General features: G+C 45.2%; 1 protein-coding gene across 2 annotated transcripts in view; it reads right to left on the bottom strand.

Moving 5' to 3' along the window:
* The window catches only part of LOC141113854 (ABC-type organic anion transporter ABCA8-like), a 233,996-nt gene that overhangs the window by 149,916 nt on the left and 58,670 nt on the right, over positions 1-25,410 (bottom strand). For both annotated transcript variants that reach the window (XR_012236820.1, XM_073607179.1), the window contains exons 11-20: positions 15,889-15,947; positions 14,053-14,163; positions 13,462-13,637; positions 13,250-13,369; positions 7,666-7,804; positions 7,168-7,258; positions 5,300-5,439; positions 4,906-5,025; positions 2,539-2,734; positions 1,563-1,729 (exon numbers count right to left, since the gene is read on the bottom strand). Coding sequence is in view for 1 of the 2 variants with exons in the window: in XM_073607179.1 (XP_073463280.1) it covers positions 1,563-1,729; positions 2,539-2,734; positions 4,906-5,025; positions 5,300-5,439; positions 7,168-7,258; positions 7,666-7,804; positions 13,250-13,369; positions 13,462-13,637; positions 14,053-14,163; positions 15,889-15,947 (1,319 nt within the window). In the remaining variant the exon portion in view is untranslated. The remainder of the gene's footprint in view (positions 1-1,562; positions 1,730-2,538; positions 2,735-4,905; positions 5,026-5,299; positions 5,440-7,167; positions 7,259-7,665; positions 7,805-13,249; positions 13,370-13,461; positions 13,638-14,052; positions 14,164-15,888; positions 15,948-25,410) is intronic.

Below are 25,410 nucleotides of genomic sequence, written 5' to 3'. Positions count from 1 at the left end.
CTATAAACGGGGCAGTAGCCAATAGCTTTCATCTCTTTATTTATTCTGAGCATGCGTGGCACTTTGTGCGTCGGATTTGTGTACACACGATCAGAAATTCAGACAACGGATTTTGTTGTCGGAAAAACTTATAGCCTGCTCTCAAACTTTGTGTGTCGGAAAATCCGATGGAAAATGTGTGATGGAGCCCACACACGGTCAGAATTTCCGACAACAAGGTCCTATCACACATTTTCCGTCGGAAAATCCGACCGTGTGTACGGGGCATTAGAGTCTGCAAAAGACTTGAGACTGGGGCGGAGGTTCACCTTCCAGCAGGAGAACGACCCGAAACATCCAGCCAGAGCTACAATGGAATGGTTTAGATCAAAGCATATTCATGTGTTAGAATGGCCAAGTCACAGTCCAGACCTAAATCACATTGAGAATCTGTGGCAAGACTTGAAAATTGCTCTTCACAGACGCTCTCCATCCAATCTGACTGAGCTTCAGATATTTTGCAAAGAATAATGGGCAAAAATATCCCTCTCTAGATGTGCAAAGCTGGTAGAGACATCCCCAAAAAGACTTGCAGCTGTAATTGTAGAGAAAGGGGGTTCTACAAAGTATTGACTCCGGGGGGCGCCATACAAATGTACCCCCCACACTTTTCACATATTTATTTGTATCATTTATCATTTTCCTTCCACTTCACAATTATGTGCCACTTTGTGTTGGTCTATCACATAAAATCCCAATAAAATACATTTACGTTTTTGGTTGTAACATGACAAAATGTGGGAAATTTCAAGGGGTATGAATACTTTACATATTCAATATTGGCCATAATGCAGTATTTTCTTCATTGGGGTATTTCACGAAAATTCTGCAATATGGACACTAAATGGAGCTGACAATAATAACTTTTACAGTTGTGAGAATGCTTGAGGCATTTCCACAGAGATCTTTTTATAAATAGACTCCAAGGAGTAGAGACTTTATGGAGTTGATTTACTAAAACTGGAGAGGGCAAAATCTGGTGCAGCTTTGCATAGAAACCAATCAGCTTCCTGTTTTTTTTTATGTCAAAGCTTAACTGAACAAGCTGAAATTAGAAGCTGATTGGCTACCATGCAGAACTGCACCAGGTTCTGCACTCTCCAGTCTTAGTAAACCAACCCCTATATGTTTCTTCTGCCTCAAAAAATAATTTGCCTGTCTATTAGTACTTTGTGTGTAGTGCATGAACAGTGCAGTGTACATTGCCGGCATCTATAAGCAAATGGAGCTGGGTGACAGGAAGATGTAACTGCAACACACACTAATGGTGGCAGAAAAGATGCCAGGCCAGAAGAAGCCTAGAAGGAGATTGCAGTGACGAGGTGGAGCATGGACCATGCATAGCTGGAGGAGGCCAATCTAAGTCACCATAAGGTGGAACATGCCTGGACATTATAGTAAATGTTCTGGGAACTGCTGCTTCAGTTCTGCTTTAAGACTGAGAATTTTTTTGATTTGCCAAATAAAATATTTAAGCTTAGAGTGCTGAAAACTGAAAATGATGGCCCCTTTTGGTTTTGTACCAGTGGTGTTGACGAGCAGAAGATTGGAGTAATATCTATGGGCCCGATCTCCGGGTCTTCGGAAGTAAAGCTGTGGAGTCAGCTCCCAGGTGTTTGTGGAGTGCATACTGTCCACCAGTATGATGGTGGTAACCAGGGGAAGGATGAACAATACCAGCAGAAGAAGTCTGAAATTCAAGATGGCGTGTTACATGCATATTAGATTAAGGACAACTAGACACAGTCTCCTAGTTCCCTTCCTATATTGCACCTGACAGGTGTGGTTGGCAGTAACCTGCTACTTCAATCAACACCAATGTTCCCAACTCCACCCATCAGATTATCCAAAAGTAGTATACTGTCTATCTTAGGAGAAAAGTATACTAAATGGACCCACCTCTCCAAATTATGTGACAGTGATCCCCGGGAAAGCTCAAACATTGGCTCCTTTTCTTATTGTTGACACCTCTCCAAATGATGGCATTCAGGTGTCTCCAGTGACGGGTCCTAGTATTACTCCATCATACAAAGACATCGCAGACAATTGTGCTCTTCCAACTTTGTGGTAAAAATTTGAGGAAGGCCCTTTTCTGTTCCACCATGACTGAGCCCCTGTGTACAAACCAGCTCCATAAAGACATGGTGTGATCAATTTGGTGTGGAGAACCATGGGTGGCCTCCACAGAGCCCTGACCTCAATCCTACTGAACACCTTTGGGATTAGTTGGAATGCCAAATGTGAGCGAGGTCTTCTGTATACAACACCAGCTCCATAAATACACGGTTTGACCATTTTGGTTTGGGGGAACCTGAGAGTGCTGCACAGAGCCCTGACCTCAGCCCTACTGAGCACCATAGAAATTAGTTAGGATGCCGATTGCAAGCCAGGTCTTCTGTGTACATTTTAAAATAAGCAGAATTTTACACCTGGAATAACTCTCTATACCATACCCCGGTCCCGCCATATCAGAGATAACCAGAAACCGATTACACCTACATGGATCGAAAGCCTTTTATGTCATGTATAAGTTTCAAGTATCGTATCCTCGCCACAGCCAACACCTGCTGTCTCCACAATGCCAGTCCACTGATGGTGGGTGTACCGGAGTCCGACATCAGAAGGATAGAATCCTCCGGCTCTGAGGAGAAGTGATCCTCTTCTTCATTTTGCTCTTGGGCAAAAACGCCATAATCTAATCATTCAAGATGAGAAAAGTAAACATTTGGTGTGCTGTACATAGACAGCAAAACTTTAATTGCAAAGACCTTGTTGTGGCATATTTCATTGTCATTAATCGCCATGATAATATAGTCCTTACCATTACCATGTTGGTAGCAATTTTGACCTCAAGCTTAGCCTTGGAATGTAGTTAAAGAGTATGTAAACCTGAACTCCTTGGCCTCTTTTTGGTTTGTTAAATATACAATTGAATGTCTTTTTTGTTTTTTTTTGTTTTAAAGTGCATACAAAATCCTGTTCATCCTGCTAGAAATCCAGTGAGCTGGTAACTTCATATAAATTGTGTAGGCAAGTGCAGTCTACTTTCTCTACTGCAGGTGGTGCTTAAGTCTTTGGTAGGGATGAGCCGAACACTCCCGAGTTCGGTTCGCAGCAGAACATGCGAACAGGCAAAAAATTTGTTTGAACACGCGAACACCGTTAAATTTTATGGGACACGAACATGAATAATCAAAAGTGCTAATTTTAAAGGCTTATATGCAAGTTATTGTCATAAAAAGTGTTTGGGGACCCGGGTCCTGCCCCAGGGGACATGTATCAATGCAAAGAAAAGTTTTAAAAACAGCCGTTTTTTCGGGAGCAGTGATTTTAATAATGCTTAAAGTGAAACAATAAAAGTGAAATATTCCTTTAAATTTCGTACCTGGGGGTGTCTATAGTATGCCTGTAAAGTGGTGCATGTTTCCCGTATTTAGAACAGTCCCTGCACAAAATTACATTTCTAAAGGAAAAAGAAGTCATTTAAAAGTACTCGCAGCTATAATTATCGGTCCCGGCAATATAGATAAAAGAAGTCATTTTAATTTTAAGGGGAACCCCATGCCAAAATTTAAAAAAAATGGTGTGGGGGTTACCCCAAAAATCCATACCAGACCCTTATCCGAGCATGCAAACTGTCAGGCCGCAGGAAAAGAGGAGGGGACGAAAGAGGGCCCCCCTCCTGAATCGTACCAGGCCACATGCCCTCAACATGGGGAGGGTGCTTTGGGGTAGCCCCCAAAGCACCTTGCCCCCATGTTGATGGGGACAAGGGCCTCATCCCCACAACCCTTGCCCGGTGGTTGTGGGCGTCTGCGGGAGGGGAGCTTATCAGAATCTGGAAGCCCCCTTTAACAAGGGGACCCCCAGATCCAGGCCTCCCCCCTGTGTGAAATGGTAACGGGGTACAAATGTACCCCTACCATTTCACAAAAAAAGTGTCAAAATGGTAAAAATGAGAAGACATGGCTTGGGACGAGTCCTTTATTAAAAAATAAAAAAATAAAAGTGTCCCACGAAGTCCATTCATCTTCTCACCCCGCCCCCCTCTGACTTTCAAAGGGTGTTTCAAATGTTCCGCGAACACCCCCAATTGTTCGCTATTCGGCGAACACCCGATGTTCGAGTCGAACGTATCGGACTCATCCCTAGTCTTTGGCCTCTCACAGTCCTGAGCCTGACAATGTTGGAGTTGGGAGCCAGGAATGCTCACCCACAACACCCAGTACCACAGACTGTACTGACTCATCCGAAGATTCAACCTTAGGCTCAGGTGAAGAGAAAATAGAAGACATACCTGGTCCCTTGTAACTTCAGGCCTCCCGAGTCACTGCCTGCAGTTGAGCCTTTGCCAAGTGATTCTACGGGGAATCAAGAGAGCCAGCACTCTTTGCAGTCTAACCGCGGGCAGCTCTGCTGTGCAGTTGTTTGAGCTGTTTCTGCCTACCCATAATTTGATTGTGCTTTTATCAGCATTGTTATTGTTGTTTCCACTTTGTGTTGATGCCAAGGACTGCATCTGTTAAGAGGGGGTGAGGGGGGGGGTATAGCAGGCAGATGCACTCTATTTTCTCTATTTCTCCACTGCAGGTGGTACTCTTCTGCAGTGACACTGCAGTTGGAGAAGAGGTCAAGAGGAACATGATCCCTCTATGGTTTCCTGGGTCACTAGTGAAGCTATCACATTGGATGCTGCCATCCAATGTGGCTCTAACAGCCATCTTGGGTCAGGCGGACCCTTTTTAAGGCCCTGGCTCCCAGATGTGGCATTTATTTTGCAAGTTGGTAAAGTAGGGGTTGGTAAAAATTTGCAGAATTTCAGACATTAGAACTGCCAGATTATAAAAACATAAAAACGTCACCCACCTCCTTTTTCGATCTCGGCCTCTCCTTCCAATTTCAGGAACACATCATCCAGAGTAGTAATAGAGACTCCGTAACTTACAATGTCTCGGCCCACATGTCCCTCCAGGTCAGAGAACAGAGCTGCAAAAAAACAGTTCAGTGTTATAGGAGAACTTCATATAGAAGTGGAAAGCACAGTAGGAGGTTAGCGTAATCAATGAATTACATTTATCTCCATGCTGTCTTTTCTGACTTAGGGATCATATAAATATGTCAGGAACTTTGCGGTACCCTAAGCTCGATGCTCCTGGTCCGTGCACTCTCTGCTTCCTTTCCCTGTTATTTTATGAATCCACTACAAATGAATGTATACTTCCATTTTATGCCCCCCCAGACTATGACATGATCCCCGTACCAGGGAAGGCATCCATGTTCAGGAATGGCAGGGTGAACGTCAAATCCTCCACATTCTGTGTGCTGAGTTTGGCACTGGAGACGTGCTGCTTTATGAGGGATGTGATGGCCTCTGCGTCACATGATGGGGTCACCTGCATCCTGGTTACTCAAAAAGGATAAACTTATCAGTCAAAATTCATCATTAAAACACTTTCCACACTTTTGAGGGACATGGATCCTTCATATGGGTCTACCTTATATTCCTTTGGAGCTGCAAATGTCAGACTTAGTCTTAAAAAGGGCCACTTGCTATACCAGAGATTACGGTTTAATGACACAACAATAGTGGATGGTTAGTCTATGGTGAAATGACAAAAAATTTTTTTCTCTGTATTTACCACATTGACCCACAGCATAGAAGTTTCTGCATTTTCATAAACCCAACTAGTCTTATTTCTTTATTGTTGTAGTGTAGACCTGGTGACTCCAGGCAACTAAAGCCTCCTTGGTTATTCAGGTATGAAGCTTTGTTGTGTTTACACCACAGTCTAGATGTTAAGAAGAGTAGTTTTGTGAATCCTAACCCTTCCTTTATGGTTTAGGTATGTAGCTCTTTGCGTTAGCACCACAGTCTAGATAGTGGAGGAGTATTTTGGTGAATCATAACCCTTCCTTGAAGGTTCCAGTAGGGGGACCTTTGTGTTAGCACTACAGTCTAGATGTTCAAGGTTGTTTAGTGAATCCTAACCCTTCCATGTGGGTTCCTGTATGAAGCCCTTTGTGTTGGCATCACAGTAGATGTTAGAGGAGTTGTTTGGTGAATCCTAATCCTTCTTGAAAGTTCAGGTATGGGACCCTTTGTGTTGGCACCATAGTCTAGATGGTAGAGGAGTTGATTGGTGAATCCTAACCCTTCTTGAAGGTTCAGGTATGAGACCCTTTGTGTTTTCACCACAGTCTAGATGTTAGAGGAGTTGTTAGTGAATCCTAACCCTTCCATGTTGTTTAGGTATGAAGCTCTTTGCATAAGAACCACAGTCTAGATGTTAGAAGAGTTGTTTGGTGAATCCAAACCCTTCCTTGAAGGTTCAGGTATGAGACACTTTGTGTTTGCTCCTCAGCCTAATTGTTAGAGAAGTTGTTTGGTGAATCCTAACCCTTCCGTGTTGTTTAGGTATGAAGCCCTTTGTGAAAGCGCCAAAGGCTAGATGTTAGAGGAGTTGTTTGGTGAACCTTAACCCTTCCTTGAAATTTCAAGTATGAGACCCTTTGTGTTTTCACCACAGTCTAGATGTTAGAAGAGTTGTTTGGTGAATCCTAACCATTCCTTGAAGGTTCAGGTATGAGACCCTCTGTGTTTGCTCCTCAGCCTAATTGTTAGAGAAGTTGTTTGGTGAATCCTAACCCTTCCGTGTTGTTTAGGTATGAAGCCCTTTGTGAAAGCACCACAGTCTAGATGTTAGAGAAGTTGTTTGGTGAACCTTAACCCTTCCTTGAAATTTCAAGTATGAGACCCTTTGTGTTTTCACCACAGTCTAGATGTTAGAAGAGTTGTTTGGTGAATCCTAACCATTCCTTGAAGGTTCAGGTATGAGACCCTCTGTGTTTGCTCCTCAGCCTAATTGTTAGAGAAGTTGTTTGGTGAATCCTAACCCTTCCGTGTTGTTTAGGTATGAAGCCCTTTGTGAAAGCGCCAAAGGCTAGATGTTAGAGGAGTTGTTTGGTAAGCCTTAACCCTTCCTTGAAATTTCAAGTATGAGACCCTTTGTGTTTGCACCACAGTCTAGATGTTAGAGGAATTGTTTGGTGACTCGTAAACTTAGTGCACCAACTACATCTTCTGCAAGTCTCAAAGCATTACATGCAGGTTTGGGTCTCCATGCTCACCTCAAGTGATAGCCGATGCCCCATTTTTGCTTTAGGAAAAAAGAACTCCCAACGCATTTTAGCCTCCCATTGGAGAGCACAGCCTTACGGTCTGGAACCAAATTAAAAGATAATGATCAGACATGTATAAAAATTTCCAACAAGTTTAAACATTTTGTACGCCGTGACAAGCAAGTTTGAGAGTTGGGATAAACCAAATTGGATGCATCTGATTAAAGAGATTGGTCTTTCAAAAGGCAACCTTTGTTGTAGCCCTAAATAGCCAAATTAATAGCTAAGGTCAGACATTTAAAAGGAAAATGCTTGGTCATGTGAACTTTTACAGCAGATACAACCATGCTGATTGGCTTCAGAATATTTGGGCAGGGACCACTTATTGGGCTAAAAAAATGGACATGAGTAGTCTTGAGTAGATTTTTTAAAATAAATGTTTCTCAAGGGCCCTAAGGGTCTAAATTACACCATAAAGGTGGATGCCAAAACCTTAAAGCACCGCACCCGCAAGGATGTCAGCTTCGTCCATGAACTGTGTACTGAATAAGGTGACGTGGCCAACTTTGCGCTCTTTGAGTACAGACCATACACGGTGCCTGGAGAACGGGTCAAGACCAGCCGTCGGTTCATCCAGCAAGAGAATCTAAAAGGAGGGCAGTTTTAAAAATAGAGATATTTGTAAAGATTTGTGTTGCATACCAGCGAATAAAAGAGAACTTCAGTCAAAACCATAAATTATGTTTACTTCAAATATAATTTAATACCCATCAATGTCCTCCACAATTTTAGAGAAATGAGAAACCTTAAATTGTAAGATGTTAGATTTACCATGTATAAAAAATTGTGGTGCCATGGTGTGAAAAGGGTTTTTATCACCATGGTTTTCATCCAGGCAGGTTGAGGCACTCCAGGGTGCTTATGTCATACAAGGGAAACTGGACTTTATGTTTCTTCAGAGATTGGTAAAACTCAGTTTTGGTCCTGGAGCCCAGAGGCTTTGTAGAGACTTTGAAGGGATGAAGCAACCAACCTGGGTCCACCAGCAGTCTAGGTGTGTGGAGGGCTGTCTTTATAGATGTGACTACGGCCCAGGGCCGGTGATTTATTATTACAGATCAGCAACTGAGGAAAGGAGGGAGCTCTACAGGATTATCCCTAAAATGTAATAGAAGCTCAGTTTACCCCATGAGAGGACAGGATTCGTGAGAACATCCACAGTGGTTGTCGGCAGGCGTGTTACCTGGCAAGGAGTCTCGACTCATTGGTCCATCAGGTGTCAACTGGAGTATCCGTGTGGTGGTCCCCCCTATATCTGCTAAGCCTGGTTTGACCCCCCTGAATAAGGGCGGTCACAGGCTTTCTGGTAAGCCTTTTATTCATTCACCTGTTCGGTGGTGGGCAACACTGATTATCGAAGATGCACCTCTGAAACCCACATTGCATTAAATATATTGCTTTGGACTTTTATGCACCTTTAAAAGTTTTACTTCTAGGAATTTTTTCTGTCATTTTATATGTTCACGTTCATAATAACTCACTACCTATATTTATATAGGTAGTGAGTTATTATTATTTATATATTATATATGTGTGTATTGGTCCAGCAACGCACCAGCACCTTTGCAGCCATTGTGCTACCTGCTGGGTGTTTGGTGTGCCCTGTACCTTTAAGAAGGGGTGGGCTCCCTTCAGTCCACCTGCCCTCACTTATCCATTAGAATGCATGTGCCTCCACTGTGGGGACACCCAAATTTTAGTGTTAGGACCACAGATTACAGGGTGCCGTGACGTGGCTCTGTGGCTTACGCATGCGTTTGCAAATGCGTGCGGACCGAACCCCTGTTTTTAACGCACTGTTAGACAGGTCAATTGGTTGTCTGCGAGCTGGTGGTAAGTAGGCTTGGAATTTTTTCCTGGGCATTCCCCAGGTTTTGTTGTTATCACTATTTTTATATATTGTTGTTGATTAATTTTTACTGCAAGGTTTAGTAATATTTCACTATTCACTTCATATGTCCAGCGCTGCACTTTTTGTATTATAAAGATTTGTGTTGCATACCAGCGAATAAAAGAGAACTTCAGTCAAAACCATAAATTATGTTTACTTCAAATATAATTTAATACCCATCAATGTCCTCCACAATTTTAGAGAAATGAGAAACCTTAAATTGTAAGATGTTAGATTTACCATGTATAAAAAATTGTGGTGCCATGGTGTGAAAAGGGTTTTTATCACCATGGTTTTCATCCAGGCAGGTTGAGGCACTCCAGGGTGCTTATGTCATACAAGGGAAACTGGACTTTATGTTTCTTCAGAGATTGGTAAAACTCAGTTTTGGTCCTGGAGCCCAGAGGCTTTGTAGAGACTTTGAAGGGATGAAGCAACCAACCTGGGTCCACCAGCAGTCTAGGTGTGTGGAGGGCTGTCTTTATAGATGTGACTACGGCCCAGGGCTCCACCCCAGACAAAAGAAGATCTCTGGCCAGGAATCAGATTGTGTATTTATTTGGTGGAAGAGGAATGCTAAAAAATCATGTGTGTGTGGAACTTGAGCTTTGCTTTAATAAAAATGGGAAGGAAACGCCCTTAAAAATAAAATTTAAAGTGGTTGTAAATTCTCCTATATACCCAGTGATGTGACTGGCCTCAAGTGATACACAAAAATTAAGCAAATCCTCCTACATAAGTTTTACCTGTTTATCTGCAGCCCTCTCTTCTCTATTGCCTCCTAAAAAACACAATTTCTGAGCTCCAGAAAGCAGGGGGTGGAGATCTGATGTTACACACTCCACAGCACAGAATAATGACCTGAGTGTAATCTGAGACCTGAGTGGTGGGAATGGACACACCCCCTCTACACAGTGTACTAAGGTAACCTGCACAGCTAAGACTGTCATTCACCTGCTGTATGCTGGAGCAGGGACAGAGCCATCTCCTAAAATTGCCTGGTATTTGCATAGACCACATATGTCAAACACAAGGCCCATGGTCTGAATACAGCCCTCCTGACCATCTCTTGTGGCCCTTGCACCTCTCCTGCAGCTGTGACAACCCCATTGTCTCTGCCCCCACCTTGTCTCAGCAGTCAACAGAGAGGGGAAGACAGAACTCCTCCGCCAGATCAAGCACTTTTCCTTGCAACCACGGAGAAGCTTGTCTCTGCCTCTCACCCCCTTCCCTGTCTCAGCAGTTGGCAGCAAACAGGAATACCGAACTCCTTCTACAGATTCTCTTTGCAGCCACGGCACCCCCTCATCTCCACCTCCCCTGGTCTCAGCATTCAGCAGCCTCCAGCCCGCCTCTGGCATACTTGCCAACGGTTCCTATTTTCCCAGGACAATCCCGATCTTGGGACCCTTGTCCCAATCGGAGCTCGTCCCGATTAAATTCCTGGGATTTTGCTTTTTGTCCCAGGAAAATTGGGAATGTTTTAGCAAAAACAGCCGGCCGGCTACAAGAAGATGGCCGCCGCTGCCGCCGTGAGGACTAATCCCCTTGTGTTCAGTGGAGAGGGGAGGCCCCTCCCTTCTCCACTGAACTCATGGAGAATATCCTCTGCTACTACTGTGCATGTGCCGATTTCAGATAAAAGAAATGGAGCGCAGAGCTACTGCCGACGAACACAGCTGAGTTACATGAACTTGATCGGTTGCATCATGAAGACACAACGAGACACCTGGCTCCATCTGGATGACAGCGGGGGGACACAGGCTGGTTGCGAGGAGGGAACAGCAACAAGCTGTATCGGCTACACACAGTCTGGATGTCACGGGGGGCCAGTCTGCATGTCATGGGGGGCAGTCTGCATGTCTGATGGGGACACCAGATGTAAGGAGGACTGATGGGGACACCAGATGTAAGGAGGACTGATGGGGACACCACGACATGTAAGGAGGACTGATGGGGACACCACGACATGTAAGGAGGACTGATGGGAACACCACGACATGTAAGGAGGACTGATGGGAACACCACGACATGTAAGGAGGACTGATGGGGACACCACGACATGTAAGGAGGACTGATGGGGACAACACGACAAGTAAGGAGGACTGATGGGAACACCACGACATGTAAGGAGGACTGATGGGGACACCACCACAAGTAAGGAGGACTGATGGGGACACCACCACATGTAAGGAGGACAGATGGGGGACACCACGACATGTAAGGAGGATTGATGGGGACACCACGACATGTAAGGAGGACTGATGTGGACACCACGACATGTAAGGAGGACTGATGGGGACACCATGATATGTAAGGAGGACTGATGTGGACACCAGATGTAAGGAGGTCTGATGGGGACACCAGGACATGTAAGGTGGACAACATGTAATGAGGACTGATGCGGACACCACGACATGTAAGGAGGACTGACGGGGACACCATGACATGTAAAGAGGACTGATGGGGACACCACAACATGTAAGGAGGACTGATGGGGACACCACCACATGTAAGGAGGACTGATGGGGACACCACGACATGTAAGGAGGACAGATGGGGACACCAGATGTAAGGAGGACTGATGGGGACATCAAGACATGTAAGGAGGACTGATGGGGACACCATGACAAGTAAGGAGGACTGATGGGAACACCACGACATGTAAGGAGGACTGATGGGGACACCATGACATGTAAAGAGGACTGATGGGGACACCACCACATGTAAGGAGGACTGATGGGGGACACCACGACATGTAAGGGGGACTGATGGGGACACCACGACATGTAAGGAGGACTGATGAGGACACCATGACATGTAAGGAGGACTGATAGGGGACACCATGACATGTAAGGAGGACTGATGGGGGACACCACGACATATAAGGAGGACTGTTGGGGACACCACGACATGTAAGGAGGACTGATGGGGACACCACGACATGTAAGGAGGACTGATGGGGACACCACGACATGTAAGGAGGACTGATGGGGACACCACAACATGTAAGGAGGACTGATGGGGACACCACGACATGTAAAGAGGACTGATGGGGACACCACGACATGTAAGGAGGACTGATGGGGACACCACGACATGTAAGGAGGACTGATGGGGACACCACAACATGTAAGGAGGACTGATGGGGACACCACGACATGTAAAGAGGACTGATGGGGACACCATGACATGTAAGGAGGACTGATGGGGACACCACCACATGTAAGAAAGACTGATGGGGACACCATGACATATAAGGAGGACTGATGGGGACACCACAACATGTAAGTAGGACTGATGAGGACACCACTACATGTAAGGAGGACTGATGGGGACACCACGACATGTAAGGAGGACTGATGGGGACACCAGCTGTAAGGAGGACTGATGGGGACACCATGACATGTAAGGAGGGCTGATGGGAACACCATGCCATGTAAGGAGGACTGATGGGGACACCACCACATGTAGGAAGGACTGATGGGGACACCACGACAAGTAAGGAGGACTGATAAGGACACCAGATGTAAGGACTGCTTCGCGCGCCGCATTCTTACATTTTCTATACCACGCCTACAAATTCATGCCCCACCCCCTAATTAAAATGTGACTCCTCCCACATCCAAAAAAAGCCCCTAACATTTTTTTACACTGTTGGCAACTATACTGTGGTCGGCTTCCAGACCCTGCACTTTCTGCTTCCCAGCTCTGCCCCTAGCTTCTTCCCGGCAGCAGCACAAGGTGAGGGGGGTACACTGTGATGAAAGGGAGGATGGGGACTCTTGACTTCTGATGGTTGGAGGGCTCTTGACATCTGATGTAAGGGGGATGGGGTGCTCTGGACATCTAGTCTTACAGATACAACCAGCCCTTTGAGGGCAACCATAATGCTGATGCAGCCCACAATGAAATTGAGTTTGACACCCCTGGCATAGACTGTCAGAACTGACTCTCACGCAGATAGCAGAAGATTGTGAGAGTAGAGAGACATCACACTCGGGGCTTTGTTCATTTTTCATTTCACAGGTTTAAATCCACTTTAAGAAAATGGATGCGCCCTTAATGCTCCATGCTGCTTCTCACAAAGTGTTTTTTTTTTTTTGCAATGAAAGCCAAAAAAATACTTGAAAAGATTACCTCGGGGTCCCCTAATAGTGCAATCGCCAGGGTCAGCTTCCTCCTTTGACCTCCACTCAGTTTATTGGCTCTCAGGTCTTCAATGTTCTCTATGTCCAGGTCACAAAGGACCTTTTCTACCTATAAAATAAATCTGATCAGCAAAAATTCAAACCTCCCATTCGCAGATGTCTATTGCTGATGCATATCTGCACATCCGCATTGGTTTGTACCTCGGATTTCACTTTACTTCTAGGAACTCCTTTAATCTGAGCAAAAACTTCCAAGTTCTCCTTCACCGTTAGAAGCTCAAAGTTGATATCGATCTGCGGACAAAAGCCGATCTTTCTCTGGATCTCCTGACGATGACTGAGGTCTGATAGAGGATGGCCATAGATGTTGGCAGACCCTACAATGAGGACAAAATGACTTAAAGGTCATCTCCACCCAAAATGTATATTTGATCCTCTATCTGTATTTCAGGGGTTGGTTATGGTCCTATCAGAAGATTCGAAGTCATGTACCCATAATGCACACTAAGATAATGACGCCATTGCTCGTTCTGTTCAAAAGCAGTATGGTGTCCACTTCTCAGATATTTCTAGATGTGGTATTAGCTCAGTGTGGTCAGAGGGCTTTTGAAGCTCAATATAAGTAGAGAGATGGAAACTGTATTGTATTTGGGTCAGCTTTTTTTAATGTTAGGCCACATTTACACTAGCAAATGTGCCCGGCAGTGGTTACATTCAGCCCTGGACACAGACTGTAGAGGTCATTCCTATCTATTTTTATATAGACAGCTTATAACAATAGGAAATACTCACCACCAGTGGCTCCGCCCATCCCGCTGAGTATATTCAGTAATGTTGTTTTTCCAGCTCCGCTGTGACCGAGTAATGCTGTGATCTGTCCCTCATAGACATCCAGATTCAAACCTGGGGGGTAAAACCTTTCAGTGATCAATGCACGGCTACACAATATGGGATTATGTTTCCATCAGAAACAAAAAAATTGTGGAATGCAACATTGAGTCTCTTTACACAAAAAGGAAGACTGTCCTTTTTTTTTTAAATTATACTTATACTTATCCTTATACTTATACTTATAAAAAAAAATACCTTAAGCTTTCTTACAGCTATAACAAATAGTCCCCATAATTTGCCTAATATGTGTGTTTCCAATGATCATCAGCTCCATCTACTGGCTACAATGCAGTATTTTTCTGTAATACCTCAATCATGGAAATATCAATTCATGGCCACTAGATGGAGCTGGCGAATATAAGAATAAACACCTTTATATATATATATGGGGATTATTCGTGACAGCTAAGAGAATGCTTGAGATGTTCATACAGAATTTTTTAGTTTTTTATTTTTATAAATACACCCCTTAATCTTTTTAATTATTACATACAGTGTGTTCATATTCAGTATTGGCTGTGAATGTTTGTATGCCCACTGTCTCCTAAATAGGAATTCCTCAGGACAGACAGCCTATCCTCTGCCTTAAATGAAGGGAAATGTATATTAGGAGAATTCAGCTTCACAACATTCTGAGTTTATGAATCACAGTATTAACAAATTTCAATAAATCCAAAATAAATTAAAAACTTTATTAAATAAATTATAAATTAATTATCCAAATTTCAAATGAAAAAATCAATTTGAATTTGAATTTGAAATGGAGACATATTGCAATAAATACAATAAGGTATAAAAGAGAAATAAGATGATGATTCCTACTTAGGCTGTTTTATAGAATAGAAAAGAAAATAATAGAATAAGACAGAATAGAAAAGAATAGATTAGAATAGAACAGAAAATAAAAGGATAGAATAGAAAAAAATAAAACAGAATTACACATAATAAAATATTCTACTATTTTCTATTCTATTCTAATCTATTTTTTTCAATTCCTATAAAGCAGCCTAAGTAGAAATTGTCATATTTTTTCACTTTTAAATCTTATTGTATTTATTGCAATATGTTCCACTTCAAATTCAAATTCATCTTCAAGTTCATTTCGAATCAATTTGAAAATAACGAACATACGAAACGGAATGTATACGAAAGAAATTCTGAAAACAAACCATTCCAACATTATTATGAATATGAGGAAATAAACTAATTAACCTAACACACAAATCTTTCTCTGTTGTGCACATCTCTAATGCCCCGTACACACGGTCGGATTTTCCGATGGAAAATGTCCGATCGGAGCGTGTTGTCGGAAATTCCGACCGTGTGTGGGCTCCATCGGACATTTTCCATCGGATTTTCCGACACACAAAGTTGGAGAGCAGGAGATAAAATTTTCCGACAACAAAATCCGTGTACACAAAGCCGACGGACAAAGTGCCACGCATGCTCAGAATAAATAAAGAGATGAAAGCTATTGGCCACTGCCCCGTTTATAGGCCCTACGTACGTGTTTTACGTCACCGCGTTCAGAACGATCGGATTTTCCGACAACTTTGTGTGACCGTGTGTATGCAAGACAAGTTTGAGCCAACATCCGTCGGAAAAAATCCTAGGATTTTGTTGTCGGAATGTCCGAACAAAGTCCGACCGTGTGTACGGGGCATAATAGGAAATATTTTCTTTCCAGGATTGTGGTTTTACAGACAAGAGAAGTGAACATTTTAGAAATTGGATCACCTCGTAGCGCCTCTGTCGTCTTGTCCTTGCAGCTGTACATTTTCTTGACATTACTTATCCTGTATGAAGGGAGAAGATGTCGATTTAGAGGAAATTACATAAAATCAGTTCAAGGACATGTTCTTTGACCTGATACTAAATTTCATATATTACATCAACCATTCTCAACCAGGGTTCCTCCAGAGGTTTTTAGAGCAGTCATTGGTTGACCTCCATACTTCCAGTCATTGGTTGACCACTGATGGTGCCTCCATACTTCCAGAGCCAACACCACTCTACAGAGTTAGCTCCCGATACTACAATTCACAATTTACACCATCCAGTCTCAACCAGGGTTCCTCCAGAGCTTTCTATGGGTTTCTTGAGCTGTGGCTGGTTGACCTCCCAACTTATGGTGCCTCCATAGTTCCAGGGCCAACACCACTCTACAAAGCTAGCTCCCGATACCAAAATTCACAATTTATATCAACCATTCTCAACTAGGGTTCCTCCAGAGATTTCTAGGGGTTCCTTGAGCTGTGGCTGGTTGACCTCCCAGCTGACGATGCCTCCATAGTTTCAGGGCCAAAACCACTATACAGAGCTAGTTCCTGTGACAGACTCACCCGGGACAGAGGCTTTTGGAGGGGACTGAATGCTAGCCTCTTGCCTACCGACTATGGGCCCTTTCATTTGAGGGAGCTACAAGCATTTAGAAATACATTCTGTTATGTAATGCAAAAGGACATTATTAAGGAGGCCATGATGGTCTCTGCCAGCTTGGGACTCAGTGGACAGATGTAAAAGGAATGCTGATTAATGAGATCTGGAAAGCCTGGGTCTTTCACCCAATATTTTATTGTGCTCATTAACATACCTTTGTCTCCTAGCAAACTATTGGGGGATGTGTTTATACTTATGTGTATTGTAAGTTGAGTTAGGAGACTGGAAGTCTACCCTAAAAGATCATATCTCTGAGTCACCAAGTCTGGATAAATGATTAGATAACTAGCTCATGTTAATTAGGTTTCTGGTTACATGTGTATTGTTAGAGTAATATGAGCAGGAGGGGGGACCTCCTCTTCAACTGTATACAAGACTGTATTCTTGTTCTAATAAACAGTCCATGTTCAAAAAGCAAGCAAGAGGGAGGGACTTTTGGACTTTTTAGGCACAACTAGAACATTGATCTATAAAAAAGTTTTTTTTTAATTCAATTAGAAAAATATGTAACAACAAAAATTGATTAAAAACCACAAATCATGTATATATATATGGAGGCGATAGCTATACAACACCATCTAAATATAAAGTCTTTCGAACATCTGGATAACCATCCCAAGTAGCAATCGGTCTGAGAAGACGGCTAGATAGCAAATCCGCAGTCCATTAATTCATAACATGTAGGTATTCAATGCTTGACATGTTTCGCGTGTCATCACCCTTCTTCAAAAGCGAACCAGTATATTATTGTGGCTATCAAAATACATAACAAGTACATGATTAGTATATAGAACCATAAAAACCGGTATCTATAATGACACCGCATATTATAATCTCAGAAACATTCCTGCTGATTCGGACAGTGCAGAGATAGGTGCGCAGACCAAAGAGGTGATGAAAGGCTACCATGGGGGCATGCACAACATAATCTTCAATAGTAGCTAAAGGACGTAACATAATGAAGAGGTTGTTCATAAAATGGGGGAAGGAAGGAGAGGAGAAGGGTGCGGAACAGAGGGGGGGTCAAGGGGGGGAGGGGAAGAGGGGAGGGGAAAGAGTGGGGGGGGAGAAAATGAGGGGGAAGAAGGAGAGAAAAAGGGGGGGGAAAGGGGGGGGGGAATTAGGAGGAAGAAATAAAGGGAAAGGAGCCAGGGGAATGTTGTATATGCAGAAAGTACTTACATCTTAAATGTCGTTAAAATCATGAAAAAAATGGCCCACAGGTCAGGAAGAACCGGAAAACCGGCAATGTAATATATCCATACACGTCGGGATGGATATGTACTGGTACTATCTCCTACACAGACCTACTCCTAAAAAGAAAAACAAATGGCTTAAAAAACTAATAATTATATTGATCAATAATTATAGAATACTGGTGAGGTGGCCATGGCCATAATGCAAAGCACTCACCAGCAATACTTTGGGGATGTTTTAGATGTGTCACTGTGTTTTGTGTGTATATAGGTCCCACAAACAAGCTCAGGTAGTAGTCTGTATTTAAACACAAGTGCCGACTGGCACAGTATCTTATTGGGTTGTTTAGTTAGTGTTGCTTTAACCTAGAATGCCAGGAAACACAAGAGAAAGGATCAGCTTGAATAAATAGGATGAAATAAGATCTAAACCCGCAGTAAATCCACATATTGGAGTACCAGTACATATCCATCCTGACGTGTATGGATATATTACATTGCCGGTTTTCCGGTTCTTCCTGACTAGGGATGAGCTTCGTGTTCGAGTCGAACCCATGTTCGACTCGAACATCGGCTGTTCGCCCGTTCGCCGAATTGCGAACGATATGGGCCGTTCGCGCTAAATTCGTGTGGCGCGTCACGGCCCATAATTCACTGCGGCATCGCAGTGCATTGCTGGCTGATGATTGGCCAAGCATGCACTATGACCCGCATGCTTGGCCAATCACAGCGCCGTCAGTAGAGAGAGCTGTAATTGGCCAAAGCCAGGGTGGCTTTGGCCAATTATGGCTCAGGGGATTTAGTACACACCCCACACTATATAAGGCCGCCTGCACGGCGGCCCTGTGTAGTGTGTGTTCCGGTGTGCTGAGAGATAGAGAGAGAGAGAGACAGTGTCATTTGATTTGAGTTAGATAGATTAGGCAGAACAGTCAGTCAGTTAGCTGCACTTACAGTGTATTGTGTATATATATGCATCCCAGGTGTTGCATATATATATATACACTGTATTCAGTTTAGCTAGATCCGTTCCTGTTATCTTCTAGACTATTTACATTTAGTGCAGTGCGTCCTGCTCACAGTGTTCAGCTAGATCCGTTCCTGCTATTTACATTTAGTGCAGTGCGTCCTGCTCACAGTGTTCAGCTAGATCCGTTCCTGTTATCTTCTAGACTATTTACATTTAGTGCAGTGCGTCCTGCTCACAGTGTTCAGCTAGATCCGTTCCTGCAATTTACATTTAGTGCAGTGCGTCCTGCTCACAGTGTTCAGCTAGATCCGTTCCTGCTATTTACATTTAGTGCAGTGCGTCCTGCTCACAGTGTTCAGCTAGATCCGTTCCTGTTATTTACATTTAGTGCAGTGCGTCCTGCTCACAGTGTTCAGCTAGATCCGTTCCTGCTATTTACATTTAGTGCAGTGCGTCCTGCTCACAGTGTTCAGCTAGATCCATTCCTGCTATTTACATTTAGTGCAGTGCGTCCTGCTCACAGTGTTCAGCTAGATCCGTTCCTGCTATTTACATTTAGTGCAGTGCGTCCTGCTCACAGTGTTCAGCTAGATCCGTTCCTGTTATCTTCTAGACTATTTACATTTAGTGCAGTGCGTCCTGCTCACAGTGTTCAGCTAGATCCGTTCCTGTTATTTACATTTAGTGCAGTGCGTCCTGCTCACAGTGTTCAGCTAGATCCGTTCCTGCTATTTACATTTAGTGCAGTGCGTCCTGCTCACAGTGTTCAGCTAGAGCCGTTCCTGCTATTTACATTTAGTGCAGTGCGTCCTGCTCACAGTGTTCAGCTAGATCCGTTCCTGTTATCTTCTAGACTATTTACATTTAGTGCAGTGCGTCCTGCTCACAGTGTTCAGCTAGATCCGTTCCTGTTATCTTCTAGACTATTTACATTTAGTGCAGTGCGTCCTGCTCACAGTGTTCAGCTAGATCCGTTCCTGTTATCTTCTAGACTATTTACATTTAGTGCAGTGCGTCCTGCTCACAGTGTTCAGCTAGATCCGTTCCTGTTATCTTCTAGACTATTTACATTTAGTGCAGTGCGTCCTGCTCACAGTGTTCAGCTAGATCCGTTCCTGTTATCTTCCTACTGACAGGCAGGCTTGTCTGGTTACAGTATATAAAGCTACCTGAAGAAAATTACAGGTGTTCTATTTGATCCTATTAGTACCACGGTCAGGCAGCTAGACTATTTACATTTAGTACAGTGCGTCCTGCTCACAGTGTTCAGCTAGATCCGTTCCTGTTATCTTCCTACTGACAGGCAGGCTTGTCTGGTTACAGTATATAAAGCTACCTGAAGAAAATTACAGGTGTTCTATCCCAGCTTAGTGCAGCTACAGGCCATTAGTATGTCTGGAAGGCCAAGAAGGAGAGGCAGACAGTCACAAGCCAATAAGAGAGGGCAAGCAGGCTCTGTGTCTAGTGCTGGTCGTGGAGACGGTGCATCCTCATCAGCACGTGGCCATGGGACACGCTTGGCCTTTTTTTCAGCAGCTGGCCGTGTTGAGCCGCAACATGCGGAAGACTTGGTCGAGTGGATGACCAAGCCGTCCTCATCCTCCTCATCCTCTCTCACCCATGCCCAGGGTGCTTTGTCTGGCAAAGCAGCGGCCTCTTCCCTCAGCTCAATGTCATCAGTGACTCCTTCCCTAGCTCCACCATGTCCTCATGAGGATTCCCTCGAACTGTTTGACCACAGTGTTGGGTACATGCTCCAGGAGGATGCCCAGCGTTTGGAAGGCTCTGATGACGATACTGAGCTCGATGAAGGCAGTAACATGAGCACGGACAGAGGGGGTGCCCAAGAAGGACAGCAATCTGGCAGTCATGCTCCCCCTGCTGCAGCATACTGCCAGGTTTGCTCCAGTGATGAGGAGGGAGGGGATGATGAGGTCACTGACTCAACGTGGGTGCCTGATAGGAGAGAGGAGGAGGAGGAGGAGGAGGAGGAGGAGGCGGCGGCACATCACCAACGAGGCAGGATGCCCTCCAGGGGCCAGCCTAAGGGCAGCACATTGACTGCATCACACCCCAAAGCTCCACATGTGCAGGGCGCTGCAGTCTCTGCGCGTTATTCAAAAAGTTCTTTGGTGTGGGCCTTTTTTGAGACGAGTGCATCAGATCGCACCGCTGCTATTTACCACATATATATACCACATGCTTGACCAGACATATGTTGACCTGCCATGCAGTTCGTTGGCAAGCGTATCTAAAAGACCCACACCAAAGAACAAAGAGGATCTCTCCTTGCTCCTCATCAGCTGAGATTTCCAACCCCACTAGACCTTCAGTCCTCTCTGAGACCTGCAGTGAGAGGAATGAAGGTGTAGAATTAGGTGTGTCACAGCCAAGTACTTGTGGGCAATCTGCTTTTGGTACACCGACGTCAGATTGTACCAGGCAAATTTCCCTGCCCCAGCTGCTGCACCGCCGAAAGAAGTTTGCTCCCAGCCATCCACATGCCCAGCGGTTGAATGCTAGCTTGGCAAAATTGCTAGCACTTCAACTGCTGCCTTTTCAGTTGGTAGACTCTGCCCCCTTCCGTGAGTTTGTGGAATGTGCGGTTCCTCAGTGGCAGGTACCCAAACGCCACTTTTTCTCACGGAAGGCGATTCCGGCTCTCTACCGGCATGTGGAAGGCAATGTCCATGCCTCGCTGGACAGGGCGGTCAGCGGTAAGGTGCATATTACCGCTGACTCATGGTCCAGCAGGCATGGACAGGGACGTTACCTAAGTTTCACGGCGCATTGGGTGACTCTGCTGGCAGCTGGGAAGGATGCAGGACAAGGTGCAGTAGTGTTGGAGGTTGTTCCGCCACCACGCCTCCAAAATGCTGATTGTGACACACCTCTCTCCTCCACCCCCTCCTCTTCTTCTTCCTCCATGGCCTCTTCCTCGGAACCAGCGGTGCTCCGTAGGCGTTCAAGGGGCTACGCAAGTACGCAGGCCAAAAGATGCCATGCGGTGCTTGAGCTGGTGTGCTTGGGGGACAGGAGCCACACTGGGGCAGAGGTTCTGTCAGCTCTGCAGGGGCAGGTTCAGAGGTGGTTGACGCCACGCCAACTTAAGGCAGGAATGGTGGTTTGCGACAATGGCACCAACCTCCTCTCTGCCCTCCGACAGGGACAAATGACCCATGTGCCCTGTTTGGCTCACGTCCTTAACTTGGTGGTGCAGCGGTTCTTGGGCAGGTACCCGGGCTTACAGGATGTCCTGAGGCAGGCCAGGAAAGTCTGTGTGCATTTCCGCCGGTCATATAATGCCAGTGCTCGGCTGACGGACCTCCAAAAGGAGTTTAACCTGCCCAAGAACCGCCTAATCTGTGACATGCCCACCAGGTGGAACTCAACGTTGGCCATGCTGCAGCGGCTGCACACGCAGCAGAGGGCCATCAATGAGTACCTGTGCGACTATGGCACCAGGACAGGGTCAGGGGAGCTTGGTTTTTTTTCCCCACGCCAGTGGGCCATGATCAGGGATGCATGCACTGTCCTGTCACCATTCGAGGAGGCCACGAGGATGGTGAGCAGTGACAGTGCATGCATCAGTGACACTGTCCCCCTTGTCCACCTGTTGGAGCACACGCTGCGTGGAATAATGGACAGGGCACTTGAGGCAGAACAGAGGCAGGAAGAGGAGGACTTCCTTAGCTCTCAAGGCCCCCTTTATCCAGACAGTGTTCCTGCGTGCCCGCCGATCACACAGGAAGAGGACGAGGAGGAAGAGGAGGAGGAGGAGGAGGAAGAGGAGGAGGAGGAGGAGGAAGATTGTGTCAGTATGGAGGTGGAGCCTGGCACTCAGCATCAGCAGCAGTCTTTAAGGGATCAGTCCCAAGAAACACATGGACTTGTACGTGGCTGGGAGGAGGTGGCTGCGGACCATGTCGTTCTTAGTGACCCAGAGGACTCCGGACCGAATGCCTCAGCAAACCTACGCTGCATGGCCTCCCTGATCCTGCAAAGCCTGCGTAAGGATCCTCGTATTCGTGGTATCAAGGAGAAGGACCAATACTGGCTGGCAACCCTCCTTGATCCACGTTACAAGGGTAAGGTTGCGGACCTTATCTTGCCATCGCAGAGGGAGCAGAGGATGAAACATCCTCGGGAGGCCTTGCAGAAAGGTCTGTGCAACGCGTTCCCAGAGACTGGGAGGTTACAAACTCCTGTTTCTGGACAACGTGTTGCTGAGGCTTCGGTCAGTCAAAGAAGGAGCGGTGGAGAAGGTGGCCGTCTGACCGATGCGTTCAGACAATTTTTTGGTCCGCAGCCCCAAGGTATGATCGGTTCCAGCAACCATCGCCAGCGTCTGTTTTACATGGTGCAGGAATACCTAGGGGCAAGATCAGACTTGGACACCTTTCCCACCGAAAATCCTCTGGGTTACTGGGTCTTGAGGATGGATCACTGGCCAGAGCTTGCACAGTATGCAATTGAGCTACTGGCCTGTCCTGCATCCAGCGTTCTTTCGGAACGCACATTCAGTGCTGCTGGAGGCGTGGTAACCGATCACAGGGTGCGTCTGTCCACCGACTCGGTCGATCGGCTGACCTTCATAAAAATGAATGAGTCTTGGATCACCACCAGCTACCAAGCACCTGATGCTGATGTAACCGAATAATTTTTTTTGAAATCTCAGATCCCTTCAAAGACTGCCTATGCTGATGCTGAGTGACTATCCCTGAGTAATTATCCTCTTCCTCCTCAATCATCACGCTGATAGCTTGTAAGAACATTTTTGGTTCTGGGCGCCACCACCAGTGCCTAAGGCACAATTTTTCAGCCCCTGTTTAACAGGGGCGTGTAATTACAATTTTTGATGTAATACTTTGCAGCAGGGCTCGTTCCTGCATTCCAACTAGAGTGTCTGTGAGGGGTTGCAGTGTTGTGGCACCAGCACCAGTGCCTAAGGCCCAATTTTTCTGCCCCTGTCTAACAGGGGCGTGTAATTACAATTTTTGATGCAATACTTTGCAGCAGGGCTCGTTCCTGCGTTCCAACTAGAGTGTCTGTGAGGGGTTGCAGTGTTGTGGCACCAGCACCAGTGCCTAAGGCCCAATTTTTCTGCCCCTGTCTAACAGGGGCGTGTAATTACAATTTTTGATGCAATACTTTGCAGCAGGGCTCGTTCCTGCGTTCCAACTAGAGTGTCTGTGAGGGGTTGCAGTGTTGTGGCACCAGCACCAGTGCCTAAGGCCCAATTTTTCTGCCCCTGTCTAACAGGGGCGTGTAATTACAATTTTTGAAGCAATACTTTGCAGCAGGGCTCGTTCCTGCGTTCCAACTAGAGTGTCTGTGAGGGGTTGCAGTGTTGTGGCACCAGCACCAGTGCCTAAGGCCTAATTTTTCAGCTCCTGTTCAACAGGGGCATGTAATTACAATTCTTGATCTAATATTTCACAGCAGGGCCCTGTGAGGGCTTACAGTGTTGTGGCCACAGCAACACCTAAGGCCCAAATTTCTGCTGAGTATATAGGGCAGGACCCTACTTTCAAACATCTAACTTACAAACGACTCCTACTTGCAAACGGAAGGAGACAACAGGAAGTGAGATGAAATCTACCCCTAGGAAGGGAAATTCTCTCCTGTAAGAGTTAATATGGGAAAACAATTTCTCCTTTCCACTGATGCTTTCCAATCCTTGTTCCACAAAAAAACCCAAATTTTCAAAAAACATTTTTCATTGGGACAAAAAAGTGAGGTGAAATCTTCTGAAGAGGAGGAAAGACAGCAAAACAAATGTCACAGGGGTGATAACCCTTCCCTATGTTTTCCAAAAAGCTTAGAAAAGATTTTTTGGCTGGAGCTAAACACGTTAAAAATGTTCAAAATTACAAACAGATTCTACTTAACAACAAACCTACAGTCCCTGTTTTGTTTGCACCGCCTGTATACTGCTGTTCAGAGTATATAGGGCCTGGTGGCCCCACACCTTTCCTTATTTTAATTTGGGTGCGGGGTTCCCCTTAATATTCATACAAGACCCAAAGGGCCTGGTAATGGACTGGGGGGTACCCATGCCGTTTGTCTCACTGATTTTCATCCATATTGCCATGACCCGACATGACATTAAACCCGCAAGCAGTTTTAAATGAGATTTTTTCCTTTAAAAATGACATTTGGTGCAGGGACTGTTCTAAACATGGGAAACACGCGTCACTTTACAGGCATACTATAGACACCCCCCAGGTACGATATTTAAAGGAATATTTCACTTTTTTTTTTTTACTTTAAGCATCATTAAAATCACTGCTCCCGAAAAAACGGCCGTTTTTAAAAGTTTTTTTTTGCATTGATACATGTCCCCTGGGGTAGGACCCGGGTCCCCAAAACCTTTTTAGGACAATACCATGCAAATTAGCCTTTAAAATGAGCACTTTTGATTTCGAACGTTCGAGTCCCATAGACGTCAATGGGGTTCTAACGTTCGTGCGAACTTTCGGTCCGTTCGCGGGTTCTGGTGCGTACCGAACCGGGGGGTGTTCGGCTCATCCCTATTCCTGACCTGTGGGCCATTTTTTCATGATTTTAAACACGTTTAAGATGTAAGTACTTTCTGCATATACAACATTCCCCTGGCTCCTTTCCCTTTATTTCTTCCTCCTAATTCCCCCC

Source organism: Aquarana catesbeiana, linkage group LG12 (assembly GCF_042186555.1).
Source record: "Aquarana catesbeiana isolate 2022-GZ linkage group LG12, ASM4218655v1, whole genome shotgun sequence".
Lineage (NCBI taxonomy): Eukaryota > Metazoa > Chordata > Amphibia > Anura > Ranidae > Aquarana > Aquarana catesbeiana.
This window is presented reverse-complemented; position numbering and strand designations above follow the sequence as displayed.